At 55.2% G+C, this 19172-nt stretch overlaps 1 protein-coding gene across 1 annotated transcript in view; it reads right to left on the reverse strand.

Annotated features, from left to right (window-relative positions):
* Positions 1-19166, reverse strand: part of WIPI1 (WD repeat domain, phosphoinositide interacting 1) — a 26112-nt gene extending 6946 nt beyond the window's left edge. Inside the window, exons 1-8 of the mRNA XM_004693458.2 lie at positions 19064-19166; positions 15504-15586; positions 14107-14276; positions 8679-8775; positions 3062-3159; positions 2462-2554; positions 1893-1963; positions 1188-1295 (exon numbers count right to left, since the gene is read on the reverse strand). Coding sequence (XP_004693515.1) covers positions 1188-1295; positions 1893-1963; positions 2462-2554; positions 3062-3159; positions 8679-8775; positions 14107-14276; positions 15504-15586; positions 19064-19143 — 800 coding nt within the window. The 5' untranslated portion in view covers positions 19144-19166. The remainder of the gene's footprint in view (positions 1-1187; positions 1296-1892; positions 1964-2461; positions 2555-3061; positions 3160-8678; positions 8776-14106; positions 14277-15503; positions 15587-19063) is intronic.
* Positions 19167-19172: the final 6 nt, after the last annotated feature.

Genomic DNA, 19172 nt, shown 5'->3' on the forward strand with positions numbered 1-19172 from the left:
GCGAGCCCACGAGGGTGTAGATGTGGGTCACACGTGCTCCCGGGGCGCTGGGGAGGCCTGAGTACTGAAACCCCTGCCCTGCCTGCCCCCTCCAAGAGCTGTGGGAGTCTGGGGGAAGCGTGAGAGTGGCGTGCTCCCTCCACTAGGCCCTGCTCCCCAGGGGTGCTGTGTTCATCAGGACGCTGCGCACCCCACTGTCCCCTGAAGCCCCGAGGTGTGAGCCAGGGACTACTACAGACGCAGGCGCTCGCCCGGCCAGCTGGGGCAGCGAGGTTGGCGCCGCCTCTCCCTCAAGCTTTCCAGGGTATCCCCGTGTGGGCGTGGGCACGCACCTGGCAGGTGCTGCCCTCCATAAACCGTGCTCACCTGCCACAGCAGACAGGCCAGAGGCCCTGACTGGAGGCGGGGAGAGTACTGGGGGGGGGGGCTCGACCAAATCACACGAGCCCTGCAAAGCCAGGGCTTTCTCTGGCGGTGAAGGGAAAGCTGGAAAAATCCAGAACCCAGGGCAAGCACTGCTGTCTGAGGACGACGGGAAAGAAGCGATGGCCTCGGAGCTGTGCCGGCAGGGACAGGAGCCCGCACAGAAACCCCTGCGCTGCACCACCGAGACGTCCACACGTGCGGTCTGAAGCTGTGCGCCCGTGCAAACGTGTCACGGCAGCAACAGGAGGCACGTGCTCCCCACTGCCGCCCTGCTCCTCTCCTGCTCAGCCTACTCGCGGGCACTGGACCGTGTGCAAAACCCTCAGGAGAGGAGCTGGCACCAACTGACAGATCCCTGGGTTTACAGCCGCCCGCTGGACACTGGCCACCACGCACGAGGCTCCCACTACGCGCTGTCCCTCAAGCAGCCCCTTGCTCCTCACAAGGCTGAGAGGCGGCTACGCCGCCCTGCTGGTTGTGTAGATCAGGAACTAGCAGACCGGAAAGGCTGAATTACCTGCCCGAGGCTGCACAGTTCCTACGGGGCTGTGGGAAAAGGGCGTATTGGGGCCTTTGCGCATCCCGTGCCCAGGCTCGACTAACACAGTCACGGCTTCGGTCAAGCCGTAACCAGTGCAGCCGGGTACGGGGCTCAAATCGAGAAGGAATCCCTCCCTCCTGCGGGAGGGTGTGTGTGTGGTGTGTGTGAGAGAGGGAGAGATAGGGACTAGTCCGGGCCCACCCCTTCCCCGTCGCCCAACCTGCTGGCGAGGTGCTCCAGCTTGAAGATGTGCACGGTCTCCGTGTTGCTCGAGGCGCAGAGGAACTGCGAGTCCATGCTGAACACCAGCGAGCTGATGGTCACGTACCTGGAGCACAGTCGGGCGGGGATGTGAGTAGAAACGAGGGTCGCCACTGCCAGCTCAGAAGCGGCTTTCTCAGCAAATGGAGGAGCCCGAAGCGCCTCGCCTAGCCCTGACTAGAACTTGAGGTCAGGGAGTCAAGGACCCATCTGGGCCCCGACGCGGCTGTGGAGCGGCAGGCCCGGGCTGTCACCCCCGACGCGGCCCTTTATTTCCACGCAGGGATGGGAAATCCCGTTTGCACCAAGCCGCCCTCGCCCCTGGCCCCTCACTACCAGGCGAGGGAGAGGGTGGGGGCGGGTAAAGGGGGAGGGGCCCAGCACAGCAGGGCGCAGGATTGGGGAGGGCTTTGCTGGGGGGTGTGGTATGCCTCAGAGGAGGTGTGAACTTAAACCCCTAAGCCACACACGATGAGACAGAATGCCGTCTCTTGACCAGACTCGCGCACGCTCCCAGGTGGCTAAGCGCAACGCCCCGAAGTCCGCCGGGAGGCGGGTGAGACGGCACAGCACTGCCCTCGCCCTCGCCCTCGCCCCAGGGGCTGCCAGCGTCCACTGCCCGGCTCTGTGGGCACTTTCCCAAGGGCCCCAAGGCGACACAGACCTTGTCATTCCTCTCCGAAACTCACAGAGCTTCTGCCCTTCGGGCACAGAGAACACGCGGATGACCGTGCCCTGGAAGGGAAGCAGGGTGCGCTGAGCCGCGCTCGGGGGCCGGGCCGGTCTCTCGCTCTGCGCTCCTGCGGGGGGGCGCGAGGGCCGGCACGGGGGTCTGTGGGTCTCTATGCCACGGACGCGGCCCCTGGAACGTGTCTTCCACACGTGGCCCCACCCGAGGCGGGGCTAAGCTGCGCCAGCTTGATCTGGTGGCACCTGGGAGCCGCCTGGCCACCTCTGCTGACTCCGGCAGAGGCGCTCACCGAAGAGCAGAGCTGCTGCCGAGTTCCGGGTGCGGCATCTCTCGGGGAGCGCCCGGCCCGCTCCCGGTAGGGCTTTGTGCGGAGGGTGGCAGGCGTGGCCCGCGGGGGCAAGGGCTGCAGAGCGCCGGGTCCGCTAACGCAGCCTCCTGGCGCCACGGCACGCCGGGGCCAGAAACTCTCCCTGCGGACAGGGAGGCCCGGGGAGGCCGGTCCTCCGGGACCCCGGGCACCCGTTGCAGCGGGGGGCACTCACTTTCTTGGACGCGCTGGCGAGTTTGGAGCCAGAGGCGTTGAAGGCGATGGCGGCCAGCGTCCCCTCGTGGGCGGCGATCGTGCAGACCATTTTCTGATGGTACAGAGGGACAGGCGATGCTGGCCTGGGCGCGGGGAGCTGTACTCCGCTCCCTGTCCTCGCTGGAGGCTCTCCCCTCCCTCCTGACCCGATGAGTGTCTGGGGGGTGTGGACTCCGCCCCATGGGCTGCCCGACCTCCCTCTCTTTTCCTGCCAGCTGCGCTAATGTGAACTGAATCCGCCGAGGAGGGTCCCCTGGGTGTGTGCCTGTGGGGGGGGGGGCTCCCCCACTGCAGTCCTGCCAGGCTCGAGGAGAGGACAGGAAGTATAGAAAAGCTGCACCCTGAGACATGGTGCTGCACCTCTCAACTGGGCCCCCAGGGCTGCACTGAGCTGCAGGTGCCCAACTTGGCCCGGGCCGTTGCCTCTGAAGGCAGAACAAGGTGCCCCAGTGTTGCTTCCACCCTCCACCCCCCCATCTAGCTGCCAGGGCGCCTGCTGGTCACTGACCAGCCACTGACCACACGGCCCAGAAGTTGAGCAGGGTCGATCTCAACTTACCAGGGAGTGGCCGTCGTAAAGCACAATCTCGCCCGTCGTCAGGCTGCCGGGATAGGCCACGTAAGAATTGGAATGGTTGATAGAGAGGGCACACAGACCTGGCAAAGAATAAACAGCAGGTGAAAAGCCTGGGGCTGCAGGGCAGAACTTGCCTGGACGGGGCATCGGAAAACAGTGCAGCTGCAGCGCCACCTGCTGGCCAGGGTGAGGGCGGTGGGGCGCGCTCCTTCCGGCTGAGGGGACCGAGGACTCGGCTAGGGGCCCAGGGGAGCCCTCCTGAGTTGACAGTGACCGTGGCTGCGCCCCAGCATTTTCTCCTAGGGGTCTGAGACCACCTCTACCTCTCTCCCAACTCTAGAGCTGAGATCTACTTAGAGAGGAAACAGCTCTCCCCTCCATGAAAGGTGTCCTGAGGGTGATTAAATGCGAGCTGCTCAGCCAGGTCACAGTGGAGCACGGGTGTGTGCGCCCGCAAGGGTGTGTTGGGGGAGGGCGGCCACATTTCAATCTCATTTCTGAGCGCTGCCTTATAAGTAACACTGAGGATTCGATGTGCAGTCAAGATGGCAGACAGAAAGAAACAAAAAACATGGTGAGTGGGAAGCAGGATCGACCCTCTGCATGGCTGAGACTGTGCGACTCACATGGGCCCGGGTGGGCGCACCCACCCGAGTGTGCCACACCCCGCAGCCTCCTGCCTATGCGAGGTCATTCCTGGACTGGCCACACCTCCCCACTTTTGCTCAGGGAACCCCAATTCGCCATATCATCTGGGTTCTTTGCAGGCAGGCAGGAGGCAGCCTAGTTTCCTGAAACTGCAGAACAGCTGTCAGGAGGCCAGGCTGGCCGCTCTCCACAGGGACCATTAGCGGGGAAGATGTGAGGACAGAGCTGGCCACTGTGGAAGGACTTGGGTGCAAACCAGCATCAGGATCTCACACCCACGGGAGGCGAGTGCTGAAGGTTTCTTCTGAGCACCTCGGTTTAAAGAGAGCAGTGCTCATGGAAACCACCGTGAGGTGTCACTGTGCACCCACCAAAGTGGCCAGAATGAAAAAAGCAGGTAACTGGCGCCTGCCTGCACCGCCGTGGGGCAGGGCCAGGCAAGGGGCTTTGGAATACAGCCTGGCATCTCCTTGAGAGAGTAACAGTTACCAGAAACCCTGCTCCCAAGTCCGGACAACACAGACGCAGCAAAGCGTGTCTATGAATGTTCACAGCTACGTTACTTGTAAGTGAAAAGGAAGAAACAGCCCAAATGCCTATCACATGGCAACTAGATGAATAAAAGTGGGCTTTTATTTATTTTGCTTCCTCAATGAGAACAACGGTGTGCTGACATCACGGCGTGCACGGTGGAGGACACTGCGAAGCGAAAGCAGCGTGTCCCAGAAGACAGTGCCCTGTAGGCTTCCCTTACAGGAAGGGTCCAGGATAGAGACAGGAAGTGGATCAGGGCTGCCCGGGGCTGGGGGCCTGAGCTGTGGCTGTGAGGTCCGGGGCTTGCGTTTGGGCCGTGAAAACATGCTACAACTGGAAGTGGTGATGGCTGGTGACAAAGTTCTGAAAAATAGTATAAAAGCTACTGAATTGTGCACATGAAGTGGATGGATTAGTTGTATGGCTACGTACCAGTAAAGCTGCTTTATTGATCTATATTTTGCTGACTACGTATTGCTCAAGCTACATGTCAAAGGGCAGTGTCTTAAGACCATCAGCTGGGCTGCGATGGGCAGAGGACATGGGTTCTTGGTCAGTGGCTACTGTGGGACTTGGGCTATTATCTGTGGCTGCCCCATGCTTCCTATCTGTGAAATGAGAGGGGTGGTGACTGCGGGTTCTCTCCAGCTTTCACGTTCCGAGACACCAGGCCTTCCTTTCCCTACTCCCTCCCTCTGAAAATAGCGGGGCCCAGCTTTGTGGCAGGGAGGTGAGATGGTCTCTGGACAGGAGCCTGGGAGGTTGCCGTGGGGAGGTTTATAGGCAAGCGTAAATATCTCAGGAAGGAAGATGGCTCCAACTTGCTCAGCTGACACTCACCTTCCTGTATCGAATGGAGAGAGATGAGCCTAGTGTCCAGCAGGAAAGGGCAGCGGATGGTGGAGAGGACAGGTCCAAGCTGCCCCTCTCCTCTGATGGGGTCACCGCTGGGTCTGCAGCGACCCACCTGGATTTAGCCAATGGGCCCTGCACACTGACCCTGCAGACTAATCGAGGCCCTAAATGTTTTCCTTTGATTTCCGATGGAAATCAAAAAAGAAAATCTCAACAAATCCAATGGGATAAGAAAGCATTTGTATTTCTTGTGAAGCCTCCTCCAGATTTCGGTATTACCATTTTGCATGTTGTGACATGGAATGTGGCTTGTTGTGGCTTGGAACGCGCTTTTCATACAATGTTAAAGAATAACATCAATGATAGTGGCAGAGCCCGGAAAATAGAATCAAAGAGAAGAGACTACGCGTGCCCACTTCTACAGGATGGGCTAGCCAGATGAAAAAGGAGTGAAAAAATCCCCCATCATTCTAAAGCCCAGGGCTTTTCACTATTCCCAACATTTAAGCAATATTTGCTTCCATGATTTTTCCACGTAGGAGTCAGATTTTGGTGTGGTTTTGGGCTGGGTTTAGGCCTGACACACGTTCTCATGAATCACTGTCAGCTAAGGTTTCGCTGCAGTCCTTTGGCTGAGCTTCTCTTACAGCTGGAAAAGAAAGCCCTGCTATTAGCCTAGAAGCCCACGGCGTCATCGACTGGGATTAGAGCGGAGTCCTGTGACTGCAGGTCCTTCGCGCTTGCTGCTAACCTGGCAAGCGGAGAGCAAGTTGACCGTGATGTATGAAGTGCAGTTCCCTCTGGGCTGATAAATGTCTCGGGATCCACTTTCCACTTTTCAAAAATAGAAGTCTCTGAACTTGCTGGTGTTCCAAGCCACTACAGACGAGAGCCAGGCACCCCTCCCGGTGCCCATTCCAGAGAGCGCACCCCCTGGGGACCGCTGCTGTGGGGGAGACGCTCCTCCCTCTCCCAGGGGTGAGCGCCCTGCAGCTGTGGAACTTGTGTGGAGATTTCCGCCCTCCGCTTGGTGCAGAGCCCACTGGGCTAGCAGGAAATTAACTCTGAGACCTGTCTGGCCAAAGCCGTCAAAGGAAACGGCCTGCGATCCCTGACAGACAGGAACGGGCAGGACACAAACACACACAAGAGGAAGGAAATTTCCAGCCGCATGAGATGCTGAGCTCAAAGCAGCGATGGAAACTCTGTGTAATAATTTAGCTGCAGGCTGCTGGTGTCCTGCGCCTGTGTTCATTCTGGAAGGAAATGAGGGTGAGGGCCCTCCCTGGTGGCGCAGCAGGTTAAAGCACAGCACCATGAAGCTGTCACGGCCACTGCAGCCGAGTTCGATCCCCAGCCAGGGAGCTGACCCACATGGCGCAGCAGACGTCTCCTGACCCGCCTGCTGCTCCCCTCAGCAGTGTGTTTCAGCACATCTGCCTGCTCTGCCCCCCACCGTCTCTGGTGAATTCTCTCACCCCTTGTACGTCTGGTCGGTACTGTACTCTTCCGTGTGCATAAATATATAAATCTTTAAAAAAAAATGAGGACAGCAAACAGCAGAGCCCGGCCTCTGAGGACGTCACGCCCGTGGTGTGGGGAGCTCAGTCTCTGGGGGTGCTTGAGCGAGGAGTTGATAGGGTCACTGGGGCCAGGCTGTGCTCGGGCTGGTGAGGGACCGCCACTGCACAGCAGACATGGCTGCGCCCCCAGTGCCATGCCATGGAGTGCATGTTACCGTTTCTCTTACTTACACTAGGAAGAAAGGGACTGAAGGGAAGCTGAGAGGAGCACACACCACTGGGGGTTTGAAGGGGTCTTGAGCTGTCTCCCGAGGGCGCCAGAGGGGTGTAAGACGCAGTTTGGTCTTTTAGAAGCGAATGTTCCATGGGCCCGAGTCCACTTGTGCTGTTTATCCAAGACAGAGCAAGACGTCCACTGCCGCTCATTTTTCTTGAGGTGCAAATTATCGCCTTTACAATAACGCACGTTCTTGCTCACAGAAGACACTTTTGACCCTCTCTTCTCTGTTTCAATTGGGAGGCAATGCACGAGTTTGCCGAGCTAAGAGAAACAGCTCTATTTGCTAAAATTAAAAGTAGCTGAGAGAAGCTTAGCTGGGGGTGAGGGGCTGGGTGCCCAGGGCCGTCCAGCCTGAGCAGCCGCGGTGACTGGGGGCACGAAGGCCCCCAGCTGGAGAGCGCGGGCTGTGTCCGACTCCCCTCTTTTCAAAGCGTCAGAGAACGCTAGTGGCTTCTCCCCTGCAGCAGCCCCTGCCCACAGGCCAGGGTCCGTTCTGCTGGAGCGCCAGGCCTCACAGCACCCTGGCCCTCAGTGCGAGCCAGGCCCTGCCCCCACAGGCTGCCAGAGCAGACTCCCCGGCACCGAGCAGCCAGAGGTGGGGCCCTGGTTTCCACAGCTGCCCTGAGCGTGCCGCTGCGGGAGGGGGCACGGAGTCGGGGTTCCGGCCGTTTCCTGAGGAGGCCCACATCTCACTCCTCAGACAAGAATCTTACCAGCTACAGCTCTTTCCCTGGCACGTTCTACTGGTATTTTGTGAAACATGCTTTAGTCACCACGCACCACGCACAGGCTTTGTTCTCTGAAGGTCCGTCATGGCTGAATTTTTAAACATGGAAGTCAACAGCCAAGGGCCTTCTCTGCCCTTGGGGTGGAGAGAAGCAAAGGAGGAGGCAGAGGGGATGTGCACAGAGCGGCCGGCAGCAGCAGGTCACTAGAGGCCCGTCCACGACAGGTATCACTACCCCATTTTACAGACAAGGAGACCGAGGCACCAAGAGTCTAGGGGACTTGGTCAAAGGTGAAAGATTTTACAACCTGAAGAGAAGCCAGAGCATGAGTCAAGGTGACTTGGGTTGGACCAACCAGATGTTGAAACTCACTGAGAGTCAAAAATTGGGTAGCCTCAGTCAACTGAAGCAGACATGAAACTGGAACATCACCCGAAGCAGTAACCTGAACCACCAGACGCCCAATTACGCGCGTGAGGACCATCCAGGCCAGCGCCGGGGAAGGACTTTCCTTCATTTCTGGCCCAGTGAACCCATAAAATCCAAGCTACTCCCGTTCTCAGAAGTAAACAGTATGTAAACGGTGTCACTCCTCGAGGTCAGGATCAGGTCCGGCAGCCCAACGCAGCACCGGGCCGAGCGACCGCTCCGGGAGTAGGGAGCACACCCCCCGCCGTCCGCCGTCTTCCTCCTTGCTGCGGCCACACCAGCGCAAAACCTGCTCCGAATCCTCACACCCAGTCTGCGCTGAACGACACCGACCGTGTTCGACAATTCGAGCCTTTCGGGCTCGGCTGCAAGGACCTTCCCACCAATCCACCTTCCATGCCTCGACATGTCTGCTAAGAATGGTCCCAGGAGAAAGGGGGGCCATGCGGCCCCCCAGCACCGCCTCATAGTGCTTGATCCCAGCTTCGCAGTGCAAAGCACAAACCACCAAGATGCACCAAGTACAAACACTGTTCCAGGTTTCTGCTTCGGGGGTGCACCCGGGATGGGATTTGAGGTACCTGTTGTCTTTCGGGGCTCACCTGTTGGGTTTGCAGGGACCTCCAGGATGGTCTTGAGCAGCTTCATGTCTTTGATGTTGTGGATGTAGATGGATTCCTCCAGGCACACCAGCAGCCTCTGCAATCACACACACGTGTCACCCGCCGCCAGCTCGAGAGGGGACAGGGTGCCTGGGACACACGCGTCTGTCAGTGAGCCCTAACTTGACTCTAAGCTTAAGGGGGAAGAATTCTGAGGATCAGTTTGGAGATTTGTACACCGGTGTTCGTGTATCAGGAGCAACCTGGATGTTAGCATAAGACACAGATCTTAGGAAATTTCATTTAAAAATCAACATTTGGGGGTATGTCACCCTCTCCTGAGACCTGGGATTTCTGAGCACTTCCTGACCAGACATCCTTTGGCATTTAAGATAACTTTGGGGAAACTTTCAGCTTTTAGGGACAGGCTCCCTTTCCACGCTCATGACAACGGCTCCCTGAGTATGGACCTGGCTTTCTCTGCCCCCTCTGTGCCAGCGTCTGGCTTCACCCCCTCCCAGCTTTAACTTCTCCCACTCAGCTCCCCTCCAGCCCTACGAGAACACTGTTCCCGACCTGGACCCCCCCACCCCCCGGGACCCCAGCGCTCGGCTCCTCTCCCAGAGGAGCTGTCAGGGTCACAGCTCTCTTCCTATGGGCGCAGGTGTCAGATGCTGGCCACTGGGGAGGGGCACTGACCCGCAGCGCCCCCTGGGCCTCGCCTACAAGCCCTGCACTCGCCAGATTCCAGACCAGTGGTCCTCAGACTCTGCCCAGCTCCCGAGCACCGAGGGGGCAGGACCAGGGGTCTCCCCGCAGATTTGGGTGGGAGAGGTACCGAGTGAGTACACAGGTGATTGTGGAGCACCAGGTCCTTTTACCCCAAGAAATGATGCAAATGCAACAAAACAACCAACAGGCTCTCCTCCTGCAAAGCCTGCTCTACTGTCTTCCCAGTAAGACTCCTTGCACTCAGAAAATGGGGGCCGCCGCTGTAACCAGTGGACATATAGAAGCGAAATATCTTTCTCGGCCTTAAAGATGTATTTATTTGTGCATACAGAGCTGGGCTACAAGCCAGAGGTGCAGGGGCAGTGAGATGACTCACCAGGGACAGAGTGGGGAGCAGAACAGGCAGATGGATGAAGTACACTGCTGAGGGGGAACAGTGGGGAGACAGGAGAGGTCTGCCGCGCCATGTGGTCACCTCTGGGGCGGGGATCGAACTCACACTGAAGGGGCTGCAGCTAGCTTGCAGTGCTGCGTCCTAACCCGTTGCGCCACCAGGCAGGGCCCCTTTAATGAAGGCTCTTTGGCCACAGGTCTGGAGCCAGGTGTTGGGTCTAAAAATATTCTAACAGGGTCTCAAAATTGATGACAAACATGAGTGTTTCTCTGGGGAATGTGTAGTCTGTTCTTTTTTTTTTTTTTTTAAGATTTATTTATTTATTCATACAGAACTGGGGTACAGGCCAGAGATGCGGAGGGTGAGAGGATTCACCAGAGACAGAGCGGGGAGCAGAACAGTTTGACTGAGAAGTGCGCTGCAGAGGAGAGCAGCGGGTGGGTCAGGAGAGGTCTGCCGCGCCATGTGGTCACCTCCGGGGCAGGTGGGAATCGAACTCATGCTGAAGTGGTTTTAGCTTCTTAGTGCTGTGCTTTAACCCGCTGCGCCACCAGGGAGGGCCCATGTGTATTCTGTTCTTTACCAGTTCGCTCTGCTTCCTCTGTTTGGACGAGTGTAGTCTATGCTTTTACATTCTGAGGTTTCTGATCCTCCGGTGCCCCCTGCCAGCCTCACACTCAGTCCCCGAACCCCAACACAGCGCTCTGGCACGTACAGCGCCAACAGCTGGGCCCTGTGGCCTCACCGCACGCTCCCCACCAGCTCTAACAGCCCGTCTGCGCTGAGTCACTCGGCCGAATTTCAGGTCACCCCCGAGCTGACTTCAGGCAAGACTGAAGGGGAAGGAAATAGGCAGAAGAAGGCAAGAGGGCAAGAGGAAGCCCTGCACCTTCGGGTCTCGAGCGTCACGTCCTCTGGCTCTGTCAGGAGAGCCACGGGCCTGCTGTCAGGGGCCCACCCCTGTCTCTCCGCCTCTCCTCTGCTTTTCTAGGCTTTAACCTCTTTCATCAATTACGAGAAAATGTTGACATTGTCTGTCCTCATGTGCCAGAGACATAAGTTCTTCTTTAGAGGGTGAAATCTTCTAGATTCCATCACCTCCACATGAAGAAAGGCTCTCAGGACACATGGTGAAAGGACTCTGAGCACTGACATAGCCAAATACATTTGGCTCATTATCGTTATTCCACAAAACACATTTCCCTGATTAAATACAAGCAGAGAAGGGGCCTCCCTGGTGGTGTAGGGGTTAAGGTCTCAGTGCTATCAAGTATCCTAAGCCGCTGAGGCAGGAGTTCGATCCCCGGCCACGGAGTGACCCCCAGGGCACAGCAGACCTCTCTGTCCCCCCGCTGCTCCCCTCAGCAGTGGATTTCAGTCCACCTGTGCTGTTCCTCACTCTGTCTCTAATGAATATTCTCGTCAGTCCCCCCATACCTCTGGCCTGTAACCCAGGTCTTGTATATATAAATAAAATTAAATAAATAAATCTTTAAAATAAATAACTACAAAGGAAGATCAATGCCCAAAGGAATAAAGTCACAATCACTAAGTATTCTTCCTTCCTATATATTTGAAGGGATATATGGATTTTCTTTCTTCAGAACTCCTTGCACAAATCTCTCACCTTTTCCTGTTTTTCTAAAAGGAACTGAGCAGCAGGAAGTCCCAGGGAAGCGGGACACCAGGGGTCTGAGTTGGGTGGCGCCTGTTTTCTCCTCTAGGGGGCAGCAGAGAGCCAGGGCTGCTGAATCCCTGCTGCCCAGGGCACAAGGGTGGCCTAAGCGGAAAGAAGTTAAGGTTCAGTCCGAATCTCTTAAGAGGGGCAACCCCAATCATTTTTCAGCTCTCTTTCAAATCATCTTAGAAGATAAGCCAAGGGAAGACGGGGCTGTTACCTCTGGGTCCCGCTTAGCTGTGCTGTTCATTGCTGGGTAGTAGTTCTAGGGGCAGTAATGTCCTTTGGAAGATCAGAGATGCGAACCTGAGGTAAATGTCACACGGGGGAGGGTGGCCTCTGGAGGTTAACAGGTTCCAACACTAGAATCATCCTTACTGCCCTGTAACAGTGGGATCTGGATAAAAGGGGAGGATCTGTGCTCACAGTGAAGTGTGGGGCTGAGCGTAGAGAAGGTGCAGGGAAGCTGGACGGGAGGTGGGACGGAGGGGAGGGGAGGCTTGCTTCTCTGCTTTGGACTTTTGGACTTGCACCAGACCTGGGCACTTTGTGGAGACCACGTACAGACACTTGGGGGGGGGGGTGGTGGCGGCAGACAGGAGACCTGGCGATGGCAGCCGTGACCTTGTTTGTATGTTGATTTCACTCCTTCCACCCCAGACCTGCCAGACCCCTCTGCCCTTTCCTCTGGTTCCCTTCCGGAAGGTGCCTTAAACTTGCGGCCAATTTTCAGGCCTCGATGGCCTCCTGTGGGCCAACCCTGTTTGGTTGGGCATTTCCCATGAGGGGATGGGTCACTTTTGGTGATGCATGTGAAACTGTTACCCTGTCTCTCTCTCTACACCAGCTATTCTGTTAGAGTTCTTTTCCATTAGGGGTCTCACACAGTAAGGGTATGCTTTGTCTTTACACAGAGATGGAAAGCCTACTTAGAGCAAGCACGTTTGAGGGTCCTGGGGTGCCCCCTCAGTCTGCACACTAACAGTCCCATTTGCTAATGAAACGATCAGAGAGCAACCGTAAGAGAAATTATGCAAATACCAGAGATTCTATTTACATGTTTGGCTCTTTATAGAACCATCTTAAAAACCACCAAATGCAAAAAGGAAAAAGCTATTCAACGTGCATGTATTGTCTGCTACTAAACAAAGATAAAAGTCCTGCCATGAAATTTAGGGAGCTGTGGACAGATTTCAGAGACTGCGCTTCAGCCAGGAACTGTGTGGAGAGGCTTCTGAGCAGAGAGCTCTCCAACTGCACTGCCCTCCCTCGCCAAGAAGCGGGGTGCTCTTCTCCTTCACTCCTGCTGCTCCTCTCTTGAGAATCCCCAGCATCTGCTTCCTCAGGCTATTTTCCACCACCCTGTCTTACAGTCTTAAGTGGCTATTCAATCAAATAGTTGATCAAGTCAAAGAAACAACCTCTTCCGCATAATTAAGATAGCCTCATTTGCTAAAAGAAAAAAAGAATTAGCACTGAATAGTTAAAAAAAAAAAAAGAAAGAAAGAAAGAAGAAAAGCCTTCCAGGGAAGCATGGGCCTCCACCTTCCAGGAATTTTTAACTGAAGAGCTAGATCTGTGGGGTCACACAGAGTTATTTGCTAATTTATGTAACAGACTCTCAGGAAGCGGATATTCATCAGTTTCTACCAGGCGCCATCTTTCCTATCAGGTCTGACAGCAGTGAACAGAGCTGCACCGTCCCTGTCTTCACAGGATTTAAAATCTAAAAGTTCAAGGGAAACTGCTAAGATCCCAAATGTTTATTTAAAGAGAGCTTATATTTTGAAAGAGGATAGACTGCCTATTTGAGATAAGAATAATCCTTCAAAAAAGAAAACACTACAAGAAGAAATTCTTCCAGGGTTGGCTGGGAACAAGACAAGTGGAAGCCTGACACTTGAGTCCCTGGCCCGCTTGAGTTCGATCCCCGGCCAGGGAGTGACTCCCAGGGCGCAACAGACCTCTCCTGCCTTCCCGCTGCTCCCCTCAGCAGTGTATTTCAGTGCCTTTCTGCACCCCACTCTGTTTCTGGTGAGTCCTCTCACCCCCTGCACCTCTGGCCTAGACCCCAGTTCTTGTACGCATAAAAAAATACAAATAATTTTTTTTTTTTTAAATAGAGAGAGAAGGCTCAATTTTGCCAGCCGGCTTTAGCACTAACCAGAAGGGCAGGCTTCGGCCTCAGCAGGTCTGTTCTGGAGGCATTACCGTCAGTCTGCAGTGAACACCATGGCCAAGGGCCCGAGCCGGGGGGCTACTTACTGCTCCTGCAGTAGCTTGGAAGACGATTCCAGAGCCACAGTTTGGCCCGGCCTGCACCCGGTGGGGGTGCAGCCTCACCTAGTCAGTGCTCACTATTCCAGCAACAACATGGGGCAGCAGGAGCAGTGAGACTCTGCTGGAGTAGACTCTCTGCCAGGCGCCTATGACTAGGCCTGAGAACTCAAGGCCCCTTCGAATTAGTCTGTTGCAGGTGCGGACCAGTGGCACAAAGGGTGGGCCTGACTGCGGATCACAATCAGTCAAAGTTTGCTTTAGAGACACTTCTCTTGAAAGATAGTCACCTTTTTCTTTGGCTCCAATTAGCAGAAGCCTGGCACCCCCGAGGGCTCCCCGCTTACCTGCCGGTTCAGCCTTATGGACAAGATGTTGCTGGAGTAGCTGTAGTTACAGATCTCTGTGCCTTTCTTGAAGTGGTAGACGTTCATCTGCCGAGGCTTGGTGTGACTGACCACGACCACCAGGCTGCTGGAGAAGAGGCGCTCCACGATGTACACGTCCGGGATTTCATCTGGGGGGGTCAGGGGGCAGAGATGTGTCACGCACCAGGCAGCCAGCTCTCCTCTTGCCAAGGGCGCCCTCCCCCCAGCACACGTTTACAATGGCAGCAGTTCCCAAGCCCTTTCAAAGTATCACTGAAGTACAGAAACCAGTGGCCAGAACACAAAATCAGGGGGTCCCCTGGCTCCCAGGAGTCTCTCAGCTGGGTGGAACACACCTCCAAACACTGCTAGCACTCTCAACTACATTTGGGAGTTCAGGACAACAGCAATCTACTCTCTCCCCACGAAAGGTTTCAAGGGAATGACAGAGTGTGGGAGCCTCTGTTTGCAGGGCTCTTGTGGATCCTGTTGCTGAGAGGTGCAGCCGTGGAGGAGGGTCAGGTCGTTAGAAATGCCCCTCTGCAGGATCCCTGCCTGTTGGAAGCAACCTGGACGTCAGCGTTAAGATCGAGGCAGTTCGCCTGTGCTCGGGAGAAAGATTATCAGTGAAGTTCCCAAGTACCCACAAGCCGGATTGAGGCCTGGGGTCTTCCTAGAACATTCTTTTCCCATGCTTGCCTTTCTGGTGCTTGGGAACAGCACAGGGCAGAAACAGAGGAAAATGTTCACCAAATGGTATCATAAAAAGAATATTTCACGAATAAATTAGGAGCCCAGTATGTATCAAACCACTTTCTTTCCAAGAAACCTAAAGACTGTGTATTGCTCAGTTATGGTTTATGATGGCATAAATTACTTCTTATCCCGAGAAAACAAGAGGGTCCCACTCCTGTTTTAAAAAACAGTCACTAGAGTGTTTTAACAGCTCTGGGATGGCCTATGTAACTGGGATGCAATCGTGCTATTAAAACAAAGGAAAACTCCCACGACTATGCGGATACTACCCATCTTCTATGGTGCCATCATAATGGGCAAAAAAAAAAAAAAAAAAACCTCACAAATAACCTTTTGGTTCGATGACTGTGCATGGCCCTACATGAAGACGTGTCGCCATATGGTTTCAGACAAAGGATGACTTGCTAGCAAAAGAAAACATTCCCTAAGCTATTCCCAAACCGTACCAAGTGCTTTGTGGCAGTTCTGGGGAACCAGTGCAGACAATGAGCTGATGTTAAGTCTGAAGGACACTCACACCACACGTGCGAAGGCAGAGAGGAAAGGCAGCCACTCCGGAATCCCGAACAGCAAAGTCTAGCGGGAGGATTTGGTGTCCCGGGGGCCTCGCGTAAACTTACTGCTTCCATGGACTTGGTCCAGATGCTCCACGGAACTCAGGGAAAACAGCTTATAGCCGGCTTTGGTTCCAATCGCTAGGGACCTGCGAAACACATGGGGAGGACACGGATGGGGTCCCACGGCAGAGCTGCTGAAGACGGACACTCATGGCTCCCAGGGTCACGGGGACAGGTAGGCACACGGGGACAGGTAGGCACACGTCCTCAGAGGCTCAGAGGTCGGCAGCTCGCACGGTGGGCAGACTCGGCAAACGGGAGCGGTCAAGGCCACGCCTCGCACGCCTGTGGAATGGTCAAGCCTCTGCAGGCCCTTCTATCCCACATGCTTGAGCCTGGCAGCTTGCCTGCCTGGGCAGATTTTTAAATTTACTGATGACTAGCTTTCCATTTCATTGGACTGCTTTGAAGGTCAGGTGGCCTGACGTTCGGCCAGGGTTGAGAAATGCGGTTTATACTGTACTCCGCCAAGGAAGTATCGCTGTCAACAAACCACACACCAAGGAAACACTCTGGGCCCCATAGGCTGGAAAAAAAACTCATTTCCCTCATTTTTTATTTGTCAACCCACAGATGAAGTCCGCGTGTGAACACAGGTCTCCTTAGCCTCAGGCTGAAAGCAAAGAGTCGATTTTGTGTGACAGCTAGGGAAACGTCCACCCTGTCCTCAACACCTATATCATGAGCTCCCTTTAGAAAATCTTACCTGGCGCATACTCAGAATGAGTGGCTGACCTGAGCCTGAGGTGTCAGAGCTGGAACGGACCTTACAGCGGGCCTCAGTGGGCTGAAAAATCAGCCCCATTTCCTTATTCCTTAACATCCTCGGATAGTAAATGAAATAGCTGAAAAGGTGAGTTCCAGTTCTTCACAGGGAAGCGCAGAGTAAAATAAACAGCTTAAAACTACAGCCCCCGACGGCCTCGCCTCTTGTTTGACGAACCTTAAAAAAGGTCATATAATTTTCCTTGGATTTTTTTCCTACCCAAATGTTTGTTCTGCCCTTTGACATATAATCAAGTTCTCGCGGGCGTTGGTGCCCTCCAGCTGGCCAAAGGGCTGACCAGGTGTGCTGGAGTCTGCATGCGGCCAGCAGAGCGCCGGTGTCCAGAATTCCAGCCCCGGTGATGACAAACAGTTACCGGAAAGCAAGCCAACAGCATCTTACAACTTCACAAGACTCTCTGTAGTGATTACTGTTTCTGAACTTCCTTGGCATAAATGTCTCCACATAAATATAGATGCATTCAGTTGCAGGCTGTGGTTTTTAAGCTTGCGAGTAAGGAAAAAATATAACTGGCATTGTGTGTTTTTAACCAAAGAGTGAGCAATTTCAAGGCATTTTCAAACACTAGCCCTCCTTCTGCAGCAGAGTTATAGAAAGCTCTTCTGTTCCCTGAGAAAATGGCAGCGGGATTAACAGAGTGTTTTAAACCACAGCTTTGTGGCCCCAAAAGACTGACTTGAGAGTCAGGAGTCAGACTAACACCTTGTTTTACCTATAAAGCCTTCCTGTGGGAAAATAAGGGCAGACCCACCATTTCCCAAGGGCATGGTGTTTGGGACAAATGCATGTCACTAGCCAAGTGAAAGGTGTGCCCACTGCCGAGCCCGAAGTCCGAGGAAAGGAGACCGGTAAAGGTTAGCTGCCTTCACATACCTGATCCCAGAAGTCCCAGAACCCAGCTGCACCCACACATCCAGAGAAGGCAACAATGTCCCTACATGTAGTCAGTAAGGGGCTGGACTTATTTTAAAATCCAGAGTCACTCTCTCAGTGGCTGCAAGCAAATGACCGTGAGGAAGACTTTTATTTATAGGCGAGACAGAGCTGCCCAACAGGACCTTCATCCAAGAAAACAGAACTGACTGTGGGGATGAAGGACATTAACTTTCTAAGGACCCTACAGTTCGGAAATCACATTCCTACCCAAAGACCACAGGAGCTGGGATTTGTCTAAAGTTGACATCACTTAAAAAAAGTAATAAACAATTTGACCAAGCTCAGTTTAAAACATTTACTACCCCAAAAGCAAGCTAACTCCCCTCCTTAAACTGTTTCAGTTAGAAAGAAAAACACGCAGGCATTTCAACAGCCGTCCTCTTTTGCAAAATGTTTCTTACAAAACAGAAATTTTTTTCCATCATCCTTTTTTATAAAGGGGGTCTCAACTCAGGAAAACAATTCAGTGAGTCACAAACAACGTTAAAAAAAAAAAAAAAGAAAGAAAGCAGTAGAGAAGAGAGCCCATAATCAAGTAAACCCCATTTTGTGATTACTTTTAAGTGACATTACACGTCTATGAGTTTTCAGTGGACGGTTTTGTAATATGTATTTCTTGGTGGCGGTGACTGTGGTCAAGAAAAGCCTGAAAGTCGCTCATGAACAGATCTGTCCAGCTACCCCATTACAGCCCCCCCCACCCCAAACAAAGGCATATTGTTTGTCATTGGGTGTTTTTAAGCAGAAACACAAAGGGAGTAGAAGCCAGGGCTGTTTATGTACACGAAGGCCTTAATTACACCACGGAAGGTTCAATATTAGCACGGTGCAGTCAGGGGCAGCGCAAGCACAAGCCCCAAGCTGACAGCAAACAAGGATCGCAACCGAAACTGGTACAGCAGGAAGTGGGAACCCGGGAAGCAGTCACCCCGCCGGTGCCTGGATGCACATTCCAAAGAGATTATTCCCACGGCCCCCTGGGCGAGCTTCTAACCGGTCCAAGAAAAGAGTGGGGAAACAGGCATTTGTTTTTAAAGGACCGAATGCTAGACATGTCTGAAACACAATTCAGCAACCCCAGCCACTCTGGCCAAAGTCCAAGCCCCAACAGCAAGGTGAAACGCGTAAAGTCCCCGCAAAAAGCAACAGACTGGAGTCGGCGTCTCAGAGCTGGCGGCCCGGCGCCGGGACGGGGTTCTGGACCCCGGGGGGGCCGGGCTCGAGAGCGGGCACGGCGAAAACACAGGGCGAAGTGCTCCGGACACCCCGCGCGGCGGCGGGATGCCCCGCGGGGGCCGGGCCGGGCCGGGCCGGCCTGGCCGCGGGGATAGGCGGCCCCGGGGGCCGAGGCCCGGCCCAGATGCCACGTTGAGATGCTCAAGGACAAATGGGAAAGTTTTTCCTGCACTCCCATCTTCCTGGGCCCCAGCCGCCTCCTCGCGGGTCCGCTTGCAACTTCCCCTTCCCTTCGCATCTCCTTTGTTTTGCCACCCCCACTTCCCCGGCCCCCCCACCCCCATCTAAGACTCCGGCCACTCCCTCGCCCCCCCCAACCCCCCCCCGACATTCCCCAGCCCACGCCTCCAGCTGGACCTTCGCCCCCCTTCGCCCCTCCGGGCGATCGCGGGCGTCTGAGGGTGGGGCGCGGGACCCCGCCGCTGGGAGAGGAGGCGGGAGGACGGGGTGGCCAGCGAGCCGACCCATCGGGGCCGCGGCCGCCGTCCCGCCCAGGCCCTCTAGGGGCGCAGGCCCGCGCCCCGCTCGCGGCTGGTTGCCCTCGGACAACACCCCGGGTCGCCACTTTTCCGCCCCCCCCTCCGGGCAGGGCAGGCGGGCTTACGTGCAGTCCTGGTTGAAGGAGAAGCAAGTGAGCGCCGCGTCGAGCCCGCCCGGGGGGCCGTCCGCGGCCTCGGCCTCCATCGGGGCCCCGACCCCAGAAGCCGCCGCCG

Source organism: Condylura cristata, unplaced genomic scaffold, assembly GCF_000260355.1.
Source record: "Condylura cristata isolate star-nosed mole 26May11 unplaced genomic scaffold, ConCri1.0 scaffold00038, whole genome shotgun sequence".
NCBI lineage: Eukaryota > Metazoa > Chordata > Mammalia > Eulipotyphla > Talpidae > Condylura > Condylura cristata.